The sequence below is a fragment of the Zootermopsis nevadensis genome, unplaced genomic scaffold, assembly GCF_977971745.1.
Source record: "Zootermopsis nevadensis isolate Lab colony 2312 unplaced genomic scaffold, Znev_1.0 Znev_ptg000061l, whole genome shotgun sequence".
Lineage (NCBI taxonomy): Eukaryota > Metazoa > Arthropoda > Insecta > Blattodea > Termopsidae > Zootermopsis > Zootermopsis nevadensis.
This window is the reverse complement of record NW_028259192.1, coordinates 13466258-13479263: the sequence shown is the minus strand read 5'-3', so window position 1 is coordinate 13479263 and position 13006 is coordinate 13466258. Positions and strand designations below refer to the sequence as shown.

General features: G+C 40.5%; 1 protein-coding gene across 5 annotated transcripts in view; it reads right to left on the bottom strand.

Moving 5' to 3' along the window:
- The window catches only part of LOC110831224 (early estrogen-induced gene 1 protein), a 58419-nt gene that overhangs the window by 38958 nt on the left and 6455 nt on the right, over positions 1–13006 (bottom strand). For all 5 annotated transcript variants that reach the window (XM_087340100.1, XM_022066987.2, XM_087340099.1 and 2 more), the window contains one exon: positions 804–924. In XM_087340100.1, coding sequence (XP_087196226.1) covers positions 804–924 — 121 coding nt within the window. The remainder of the gene's footprint in view (positions 1–803; positions 925–13006) is intronic.

Genomic DNA, 13006 nt, shown 5'->3' with positions numbered 1-13006 from the left:
CAAATGGAAAACAGCAGATACTTGAAATCAGCGACTGGCAAAAACGTGTTTTGAGAAATACTGCTGTATACTGAATAAACAGTCGCGGACAGCCTGTGAGGGGCATTCTTCCAGATTAAGGTTCTGTGGGGGTCTAAACTTCTCGCTGTCAAAAGCTGACACATTACGAAATGTTACACAGACATCGGACCTGGTCCTGTGTCGGGCTCTTGTGAACACGGTAATGACTTCCGGGTTACATAAAAGGCAGGGAATTTCTAGACTACCTGACCGAATATTGGCTTATAAAGAGACGCTCTACTCCACGGAGTTACAGCAATAAACCGATCATAAATTCCCAGCGGCAAGTAAATAGGGTAATAACGAGAAAATATATAATACTTTAGTCACGCCTAATCTGATAACGAGATACGTCATGAAGATGAAAAGGAAATTCGCCTCAGTAAAATGTTCTTCGGCCGAAAAACCTCCAGCAACGGCCTACTTTTACAAAGCTATGAGGGCTTGTGCCTTATGTCTCCAGTTCTGAATGTGCCCAATTTGGCATGTGTCCGGTTGGCTATGGGCAGCACCCAATGGGCATTATTTCCATTTTGATTTCTATGACAGGGTTGCAAACCATGGTGTAGATTTCGTATTCACGCGTGCAGCCAACAAAGCTTTGACTTTCCTATACGTGTAGGCGCAGAAAAATTGCACTGAACTCGACTGGTCTCAGAGCCTAGAACACTGCTCTAAATATATGTGCCATAGGCAAGCCTTTGTGTCCTGGAGCTTTTTAAGGGTAAAGCAATATTACTTACCTTCCTGACGGATATCCTCAGGATACAAGGATCCAAAACCCCTGTGGAGGCATTGGCGCTCATCTTGCAGACAAACTCGAATTTGGCACCCCATCGAACCGTATGGTCCTGGACTTCTTCCCTGTGGGAGACAAGTTACCATTCAGGATGCAATACCGCACTTCATAAGAAATAAAAGGAAGGGATCAGACCCATCAGATCCACGTGGATGCCTCTAGCGACAGGTGCACACTCCTCGAAGATGAAATACATTTTATGTCCTACTGTTGCTGCATCTATTCGTAGATGAGGGTTTCGGACTGTAACCGACTTTTAATGACTTCAATGAAGAGATGACATTTGATTTAAAAAATCATAAAATACCTATACCAACGCAAAGTACCAAGACAGACATCAATTTATGTTTCCTATCAACGCCTAGGTCTCCCAAATGGTCTTTTCACGATTCATCCCCCCCCCTTTCCGCCTTGAAATCCTACTGAATTAAAATCTATTTTCAAGTCACCTTTCCATCGCTTAGGTCTCCCTTCAAATTTTGAGATTAAATTTTATACGCATTTCTCTTTTCACCCATATGCAGATGGCAGATTACAAAAACTTATAGCGGGTAACTACGCTATTTCATCCCGTTAACAACCCTCAGATTTTATTACGATAACCACAGTCGGATCTTCATACACACATGCATAAACCTTCTGCATTATACTTCATCCAACAAGCCCTTTTCCTGACGTGTAGCCTATAAGTACAGTAGCTATCTTTACTAAATGAATCTGCAGAGAACAATGTTGCTGAATACACTAAATTACAACCAAGGACGACTGCAACACACACAGTAGCTTCATAAACGTCCTCTTCTTTGCTTGCAGACTGAACCGCGTAAGTTAGCAGTACTTATCATCATGAACTAATAAGATTGTGCTTAATTGCCTGTTATTAACTTCGCTTAGTGTATTTGGTCTCTCCATCTCCTAGTTCCAACGGTTTGCATTGGTTTTCATTTTGTATTTTATTTATGGTGTATTTACTACTGAGTAATTTCCCATACCCATAATTTGAAGACGAAATTAGACAATTTCTTCCACTACAGAATTTTGCCTTCAGATTTTTCAATTAACAACGACTGGCCGCACCTGTGTTTACGGTGAACAGAATATGCCACACCGATATGATTAAGGCAGAGTCAATACATTTTGGTCTTATTAGTGGCACCACCCCACCCCTCGACGATTTCGGATTCAGAAAACATAAATTTACAAACCAAACTGGATTTATTTCCGCGATAAGTCGACGACAGCAAAACAAATGTGGATACCCTGATTATTACGGCTGTCAATTAACATACCAACAAGAAGTCTAAGAGTTCCAATGCCTTTTAAAACTGCCAATTCATAAAAACGAAGCTTCGTAAGCATCTGTTGTAAAATGAGTGACGAGTGACATAATAAAGAACACTAAACGCTTTAGCAGACTTTTCCAAAGGCCATTCACAAACAAATAAAAAAACTGCGTGCGAAACTTTTGGTCTCTGACAGATTGACACAGTGGTTTTTGAAACCAAGCTTTCGAATCTGCTGTCTATGGCTCGCAGCCCACGACATTTTGCGTAGGCCTACTACGCTGTCATATAAAACAGGCAGGTGGAATAAAATTTTATGGATATGAAACAAGGTCATATCAATAATCCAATTTATTAAACGGTTGCAGGAAAAACATTTCTGTGTATGATACAGAATGGATTTTTTGCACAATATTCAATTACAGTGATGGATGGAGCATTACCTCACTTTGCGTTCAATACGTGCGCATTTCCTAACAAAAATGGACAATGTATTCGACGAGTCCTATAAAATGGTTACCAAGGTAACAATGCCATTAACCTTCAATTTTATCTTCTAGGATCATTTGAAGTTCGTTGCTTGCAAGGAACGACCAAGAACCTTTCAAAAACTGAAGGAACACGTAATGTCTGTAAGCATAAAAATTACGAAGGAAATTCCTGTAAGGGTTTAGGTATTACGTAACGTTAGGATTCTCAGAGTGGTCAAACGGCAACGGTGATCTTTTCTTTATCTTTTTTGAAGACACGACTTCGATCCAGTGGACAGCCAAAATTCGTTCAACAAATTCGCAGTGCGATCAAAATCGTGTAGTCTTGCACCGCTGTAACTCTCTGAAGCTAAGGATCCGAAAACCACTCTAGTGTGGTAGCATGTCCGAGTTGTGTTTTATTGCATTACCCTGTCTAGGTAGAGTCCTTGCAATTGGCCAGTACCTCGTCCAAAGAGTCACAATATCAACATGAAGACTGAATCGGAACAGTCTAGAGCAGCTTTTTATGGAAACGTAAAGAATTGGCGAAGCATCTATTCGCATTAAACTTCGTAAACTGGAGTCTTGAAAATATAACCGATACTTAAAATTCAAGTTATCTTACACATTTTGTTCTGTTATCTGTATAGAGGCTAAATGATTATTGTGGATTTCTACTCGTCATCTCACAAAATTAACTCGCTTAAAGCGAGTGGGAGATCACAGGCCAATCTCTATTCCTGCTTAAGTCAGATGTCGCACTCACTGGAAAGATGAGAAATACATTTATTTATTTATTTAGTGTTCTGTCTGACGACAGGTCCATATGAACAGGATCCTTCCATCCTTTTCTCGGACTGGGACCTGTTCATATACGTTCTTGGCAGATGATCCAGAAGTGGTTTGCCATTGCCTTCTTCTGTGTGTGAATGGAGTAATTGTTGGGATGCCACGGAGGAAAACTCCGTGTTGCCTAGACCACGGCCTTGCCCAACAAAAGCTATAAATTCGGGCACCGCCGGGAATCGAACCCGAGACCCCAGGATTACAAGGCCAGCGTTCTAACCGCTAGACCACCGTGGCACTGCGAGTTTGTTGAACGAATTTTGGCTGTCCACTGGATCGAAGTCGTGTCTTCAAAAAAGATAAAGAAAAGAAAGAGAACACTTTCGAGACCTAAGCGCACACCGAAGGATTTTCAAATATATCTTAAGGAAACAGGGCGAGGGATGTGGTTTTGATTCAAGCCTGTGGCACTGCACATAAGCTGAAACCCCACCAGCCCCATTTATTGTGTCTCTTAAGTTACGCGCTGCTGCTGGCCGAATACGTACTTTTTTTACTCACAATATTTATAGAATGCTTTTTTTCCATCCGCTGCATTGTACCAAATTACGATAAACGACTGCTTAAACACAAAAGTCAAAAACACCATCAAAATAGTAAGACGCACAAAACAAGCACAGTGATAAGAAGACAGGAAATGAAACAGACGTACACGTGGCTCAGATTGACGCATGGCAGGCAAAAAGTTCAAACTCCGGTTCGGAGGAAATGTTCCAACAGACAATGCCGCAATATTGAAGCCAGTTCCTTTCGGTCAAACGAAGTTCATTTTCATCCAACTCTTTAGTCAACGGTAATTTGAGTGCACAGACGCTAATTCATGTGATCACTGAGCGAGTATGATGGAATTTACAGTAACAGTCGCTCAACTCTTTATGGAATCTTAACGTTCATAACCGTATTCACAACAGCCAGCCGCCGTACCCTATCCTTTGTTTATTCATACCCCTAAACCCTGTTTCTTTACAGCCCATTTCAATATTCGCCTCCAATTTACACGTATTGACTTTCAGCTAATCTCTCCCCTTCAGATTTTCCGATTAAAATTTTGTATAAATTTCTCTTGTCTCCCATTCGCGTTACATGGCCCGTCCATTTCACATCCCTGTTTACTTGCTAACCCTAATCACATTTGGTGAAATGTACAATTATAAAGCTCCTCAATATGCAATTTTCTCCACCCTTACTTCCTCATCGGTCCAAGTATTCTCCTCAGCAACACGATCTCAAACGCTACTCAGTTTCTACGAGATCACAAGGCGCAACATCCCAGAAGACAAGCAATCTTCACTCCCAATCTCAATTTTTTTTAAAAAAAGGTGAAATTACACTTCTGTAAATTCTGACCTTCTCGCTTTCGGATAGCAGACGAGAAGATTCAACGATTCCGATCCGAAAGCTAGCTAGAATTCGCCGCATTTAATTTCTTTGCGATTTGTTAGTCGTTCCCACAGCCTTGCCAAATTATAGACTGATTTAATTATAGTAGCCGTCACCAAATTGCATGTTTCAAGGCCACAGAAGGAGTTAATGCACACCCACACACGTGCTGCGTTGTTGGCTTTGCTACTCTGCGAGTTCTCAGCTGTATTCACTCGCCTGGGCTCCACTGTTCGTGTTGCGACATGTATTTTTTGCTGTGACCTTGAAGCATGCAATTTGGTACCGACAAATTTATCTTTACAGGCTACCATAATTTTGCTGTACATTCTGACTTGAACAAAAACGCCTCAGTGTGTTTGATACAAGAGGAAACGTCCAAAAATAACATAAAATATTTTACGTAAAATAGCAAATATGAAACCTGCGGAAAAAGAAAAGGAAGACCAAGCAGTGGTCTACATCTTACTCGGCGCTATGTACCTGCCACAATCAACACTGTACCTGCAAATCCTCCACGGAAAAATGCAATTTTCATGCATTAAGTTCTTTTACGCTTTCGATCATTTTAGAAATTGCATGTGCCATTCCAATTCCTTTTCTATTTATCGTATAAAAAGCCTAATGTAAATGAAAGAGTACGAAGCAAGCCGAACTGATTCAAGGCACAGCCGCCACACACACACGGTCAGTGTCACTGCAATGCCAAGCAGCGACTGAAGAGAAATCGCACTCCTTCGCCACAAGAGCGCTTCTTCTATAATGGCATATACAAAATTAAATACCATTTTAAATCTTGACAAAACAATCACAAAGTGTTAGATATATCTTGTTTCTTTTTGTAATCAACTTGCCTTTCAATTCATTTGGTCCAACGGTCAAGATTTCTTCTTCTTCTATCATAATAAGACGGTTTTGGTTTGATCTTAAGCCATTCTTCCACCCCTTCCTTGATTCACATTTCCGGTTGCAACTTATCAATACAGATTCTTCGCTGCTCCCGGATACGTTGATCGGTTAGTCATTACATCAACTTAAGTACCAAACAGCAACCCAAGGGCACATCGACAATACTCGTCCACGCTTTGGAACTTTCCTCCCACGTGTAAACTTCTCCTGACTCATACTGTCATCGCCACAGTGAACAATCATTCTTCTATATAAATAAGATCACAGTTCATCATTCTTTTGTGATTCTATTAAGGAAGCCGTCATGTTAAACTCGTCACAAACTGCTCAAAAGACAACGAAAACCAACCGAGGGAACCTGAGACTTTAAACTCTCATTTGGTGAATGTCGACTGTCTTCTGGTTTGTGGGCTTTATGCGGCTGAACGGAAACAGAACACATGACTCCTTACACACGCACTCGTCATCCGCGGTTTTATTTCGGTATTATGAGGAGAACCAAACCTATTTTTTACTCGAGTCAGACCTTCTCGAGGCTCAACACAAAATACGAGGCAGATGATACGTCAAGCATCAAAGAAGCCTGCAACCAGTTTTAAATTAAAATGGCGATTCCCGTGTGTTTCACGTTTAACGCGTTTCTGTTATGCGCGGCGATTCGCAGGAACGCAACCCCGTGTATAATGAGATTCGCCTGTACTTACAATCGATCAGCAAGCCGATGCCGTACACATGTACCGTCACGCTTTGAATGAACCAAATTTGAAATGGTTATACAACGGAACGCTCTAGGGGCTAAGACTAGCTTAACGTGATACCACTGCAATTCTCTAGAGATGTGGATAATTTGTAGGTCAAATGAACGGACTCATGTTATCGCACACGACTTCACGAACGTTATGGGATATTTGTAGGGAGCAGAAGACATTTTAACTCCATTAAAGGCGAGCAGGATAACAAATAGAAGACATTAAGTGACGCTCTCCCCAATCCTGCCGATCCAGTCCTGAGAATCGAATCCAATCTAAGATCCACTCTAATATTAACTTTACATCTACGCCCAGATCTATTAAATAATATTCTTTCTCCAGATTTTTTAAACAAAGATTTGTATTCTCCTCTAATGTTTACCAGCTTATTCGCCTTAATTTTAAAACCTTAACAAGGCCAAATACTCGTATTTGGGAAAGAGTACAAATTATGCAACTCTTTTCACTGTTCAGTGTAAACGAATATTTTCACTTTGAAGCATCAGCTGCAGCTTTGCTTCTCGTAAAGAAAACAGCTGAAATTAAAAGAATGTAGATCAAACGGAAATGGTAAGTATTCCTCTGAATCTGTTACACACACTTTTACTTCCTTTCATAAAAGTTATAAAAATAAGCTGTATATAAAAGTAATTCCAACACAAACAGACACGTTGCAAACACAGACGTTAAAATGTGGCAAACATTCAACAGACACACGAATTCCAATGCTGGCCGGGGCAATGACTATCCTGAGATGATTCATGATTTTAATCAGTCCCTCCCGGTGGGGTAATAACCTAATTTGTAATATCCCACAACTTCGCGTCTCACAATTCATTAATTCATTCGCAACGCCTGGACATCACATTCTGTAATAGAAACTGTCTTCCTGTTTCCCTGCGTCCTGCAATGTCAGAATATCAATAAAGTATATAATAAATGCATTGATCTATTTCAAACGATGTTTTGCAGTATGCAGTTTAATACAGTTATCTATCACGAGTTTACAAAACTTATCACCACGCGAAGCAACGGAAATAAATAGAAAATATGTGATATTTCACACCAAATCTGCGTTAAAACCCAAGAAGTCGGTTTTCGTTTCTTGCGGTTCGCTTTCATGTGTCAATCATAAGGTTAAAGCCCGACGTTACTGTTTATGATATGTATTAAACAAGAACTTATAAGATTAATCAAACACGTGGTTATATTTAAGTAAGAATTTGTTAAAAATGCATGATGTAAGAAATGGCCAATTTAATTAACACGATACAATTTTTTTAAGAAAAACAGCGGGGCGAAGAAAGTTAAAAATAATAAGGAAATAATATAAGCGAGAACGAAAGAAAGTCCAACTTTAACGCGTACTTCGAGATCTAACGCTTTAAAATTCTACTGACTGTAAACCATTTCAGAACAAACGAAGTGCCGGAAACTTCGAAGCGTAGCAGGAAAGCACGCGCGAGCGCGCACACAAATAAAACACAAAACAATGCAACGTACGAAGCGAGGAGCAGACAGAATCTTCACAGATGACAGCAACTGATCTGGAGAAATAATAATGTTTACGGTAGGTTTTTGAGGATGAAAGAATTACTACATAAAATATTTATATCACAAGTAATAACCTCTACTACATATTTAAATGTGACTAATCGATACAGATCCTTTTTCCCTATTCCTACTATTCTCGAGACAATGAATATTCGGCCATGCGATTATCGAGGGACCTCCGACAGGAAATCCGGACTGGATGCAAATGGAGTGCTACTATCATCAATGGACTGCCGGCTCGGCATCCCATCAGTCATGAACCAGTGCGAGCATCAATACGGAAAAGAGGGGTTATATCGTCCATCATCGGGTGTATGAAGAGATGGGAAGTGGCCGATTGCATGGGATGTGACATGCGAGGTGTAGAATAATCAAGAATCCCAGTCGTAATAAAAGTAAAACTACTGTACCGTAAGACTGAATGAAAAACATATGGCAGAACATCAGGTTCTATGCAAACATACGGATTTGTTCAATGACTAAGACAAATGATATCGAATCATTTGATTTGGTTTCTCCAGGTCAGTTGGGAGACGAACTTACATCCGAGCTAAAGACGAAAGCTGGTACTAAAATCAAGTAACCACGAAAGTACCAAAAGTTACGGTGCCTCAAGAGTCACGATCTAACACGTGGAAAAACGAATCACAAAAACAGAAGTGACATTCTAAATGGTCACCGAAGTAAACAGGTCTTCTTAAAGTACACAACATTTTTTTTATTTCAGTTGTGTTAGTGCTGAGTAGAATATGTGGACATCAGACCCAGGGAAAATCAGGAAAACGCATGATGATGATGAACATCATATGTTCCTCCCCAAATATTATTACGATGGATGAGATGCGAGGTGTATGTGATATGTAGGAGAGAGGGAGATGAGAAATGAATACAAATCTTTGGGTGTAACCTAAAGGGAAGAAACCAGTTGGGAATGATGGAAGACAAAATATTCCGAACAAAAGAGTAAAAATCATTCTCCGAATGTATTCTGGTTACGACTTCTTCATAAATAACTTTTTGTTAGTGTTGTTATGCAAAATTTTAAATGTCATATTTTCGAACAAATGATCGACTATTATTTTTTTCCCCGGACTTCTGGAGACGAAACATTCTACTCGTAAGTTTTCTTTTCTGCGTTTATTTCCAAAGAAACTAATTCTGGAGAATATTTTTCTCGACCTCTCAGAGTATGCTAATATAATAAATACTGTGCACGTGTTTACTAAACCCAGCAATTTTATGTGACAACGTACGTGCTCCCAATCGCACGGAAATCTAAACAACCGAATTTACAGCGCGGGGCACTAACCTGCACAGACACGGGAAATCAGCCACCACCAGTCGACGCACAAACAAGGCTATATATGGCTGGCAGACAGAAGCTGTAGCCTTGGTAAATTCATGATGAATATAGTCTATTGTTTAGGTCAACATTATTAAACATCTAGCACCTTGCGCACGCCAGCCTCGCAGAAAAGAACGAGGCTGACAACTGCTATGCATGCCTCATGCCTTCCACGTCTACCCATCGACGAACTAACCGTTCTACGACGTTTCGTTCTTACAGCTGATCACAGAGACCTTAATACAAATTTTACAAACAACACTTACATACTAACTGAACAGAAGTAGGTCTGCACAATATTCCATAATATTGTCATCAAAATCTTTCGATCGTCTTTTCCACGGTTTTCGGGAATCAGACTTTACATAAACATACGCATTTCCTGATTTTGAGAAGAATGATTGCATAATTAAGTCCGTGCCTGTCCTCCGTAATAATTTTCAGTCAAATGGACATGCACGACATTTTCGTGTCTTGTAATATTTTCCCTACGAAATGTGTTGTCTTTGTGGATTTACAAGACTCAAGATGAGCTCATGTGAACACGGTGACGAAACTTCAGGTTCCGTAAAAGAGGGAGACTTTCATCGCCAGCCGAAATTGTATCAGTTTCTCAAAATGGACTCTTTCCTTTGGAGTTAAGTTGTCCACGTACTTAAGGACCACGCCATGAACGAGTAACAATATCCACGCAATCTCAACATCCACGACAGATTGAGGCCAACAGTCAACCCCATGTCCGGCCACCCGTGGGGGGGGGGGGGGGCAGAGGCTTATAGAGGCTTTCGTAACAAAAATGTTTACAATGTAAAACAACAACCCTGCCGCAGAGCAAAGTGTATGCAAAATCAAGAGCGGAACTGTGTTCATGGTTACAACACGTTCCTCAAGCTCCAAAACATTCCCGTAGATTTAGCGAAACTTAAACCCGATTAGAAATTAATTTCTTCCCAAACAAAGGAAACCAACCTCACGATAAGAGCGCATACGCGTCCAAAGCTTACGGCAAATCTTCGACTATTTATTCCAGTGCGTTAACAGTACTTCTTACAAATTCTTAAACACTGACGAGCTGACAGAAGAATAATGACCAAGTTTTGAGAAAACAATTTTACAGTGCTCAGACACAGCAGCATTTCATTTATCTACGTAATTATCAGCCATTTACAACATTTTCTTTATAGTTTAACGACGCTTTCAGCGTATAGATTATACAGCGTTTGATGTGATGACAGTGCGTAATAAATTAGAAAGGACGTGGAAGGAAGCGATCATGGCCTAATTTAAGGCACTATTCCGGCAATTGTCTGGAGGGAATGAAGAACCTCGGTCAATAAAACCGGTGTCCGGGTCGAGATTTGAACCTGGGACCTCCCAAATGCGGAAAAGGAGATACCAATTTCGACAGCAACTTCACATAACTTCAATACTGTCTTCACAAATTCCATGCAGCAGAGCCTTACTTGAGAACTGGCAGCCGCTCAGGTGATCAACGAAATTCCCCGTCCATAACAGAACCAGAAGGTTCATTATCCTGTCCGAAAGTCAGCCACTGCACAATACCCTGATCCATCTGCATTCAGTCTACGCCCTACTTCTTACAGATCAACTTGAAAACTGCCTTTCCACATACAACCAGGTCTCCCAAACGGACAGATAATATTACCCAATTAGACAAAAATCGAGAATGTTGAGAACCTACCACAAAACAGACAAACACAAATGAGGAGGCATAAAGGTTTTGCTCCAAGCACAATACATGACAAATCATGGAAAGATGAACAGAGAAAGTTAACATGCTTTGTACTTTCCCTTAATCTTGTGGGTTTCTTGATAAATACGGATGGCGCACCAACAGCTGCAGTAAAGTCTTTTTGCTTCTTTCAGAACTGGTCAGACCACTTTCCTGAAACTCGCCTTGTTCAGTAGCTTCGCTCCATAAAACATCATGTTCATGTTTTTACTATCTAACACACAAGAAATGGTAGAAACTTAATTCTAAGTTATTAACGACTGCATGCAATATCACAATCCTTTCTCCACACTTTACATACAATTCGTTTATCTACTTCCGATGTCAAAAATGCATGGAGCTACTATACTCGTGCTTCTACTTCGCCCATGCGTCTTCGTGAGGTGGCATGCGATAATTAACAGGAATCTGGCACTGAAGTTCTGTGAATGATCGAAAAGCACATAAGATATTAAACTGAGCTCATAAAACACAAAACGTGGCAAAACAATAACGCTGCAACCATCAGCCGTTATAAACGTCAAGAAATGTAAAATTTTGTTTAATTCATGAATGTAAAGCAAGTACCAAACGACAGAATACAGCTCTAAGTTGTTTTTTTTGCAACTGCTCCATGTGTACTCCATTCGTAAGATGACAGATGCCCCAAAGACAGCGCACTCCTGTGTCTGTCTTCCGGTCTCCAGAGCAGGCAATTATACGGCATTCTTCAAGAAGTTCAAGGGAGTTAAAGGTCTCGTAGGTCTAACATTGGAAGCCACAGAATTTTGCCATTGCTGCTAATGCATATGTCAGGTATTTTTTATTGCACGACTAACGTGGCACTAAGTAATAAATAAAACAAATTGGGGAATTACTAAGATTTTACGGCGGTGTGCGTTCAGATCGTTGTCTTCTGGGTTGTGATACTGTGCAGTCTTTACAATATTTTATATTTTTATGCCGGTTAGGCTGTCGATGTTGGCCTTCTGGGTAGTAACTCCGCGTGCACTTGAATGCAGACACCCACGTTTCGGAACAAACTGCCTCCGTCTTCCCCAACGTTCCTCCAAAACGTTGACATCTAACCCAGGGTGCAAACTGACATTTTCAGTATGTGTACGCATATTCCCATACGGTGGCGTCGAACTTAGTTACTCGCTGAATGCAGTAGGTGCAACATGTTAAGTTGCCTCATGCTTCATGTGATCTGTTCTCACGTCTCTCATTTATTGTGTGTCAGTGTCACACGAATGGTTTTAGAACTTTATAACTCTGTAAATAATTGAAAAATCAGAAACGCGACCACTTCATTTACTTCCCGACAATTTCTCCCTCATGCGTAGTGCCTCCCTGTTTCAAAACACTGGACCCGACACATCACAAGGCAGTTACATTTTTATTCCATGTTACAAGTTAAAAGTTATTTCCGTTTGAATAAAAAATGAGGCAAACGTAACCTTAAACATCAATCATGCAACTCGAACAGACAACAACTAAGATGCAATTTCCAAAAACACACTTATCTGTGAATCTGAAATAAAATAACACAGACAAACTTATCAGTAATTTCTCCCTGGCGAAAACCGTAAACATTTTGCGTTCTCACTAGAGTTCATGACCCACACTTTGTTCAAAACCACCATCAGATCTTAGCCGAACAAGTGACGCGGTAAAAGGGATAAACGACGAATTATTATCGATCATTACCAACAGAAGACAACACAATTTTTCTAAACCCTTCAAACAAGTCCAAGTCTGCAACCCCTTCACGAAGCCAAAGTTACTGTCAGGCGATGCTTACCTGATCAGAAACTGCCCTCCCTTTATGGAACTCTAGGGTTCCTACCACTCACTAACTCGAGCCAGTTTAATC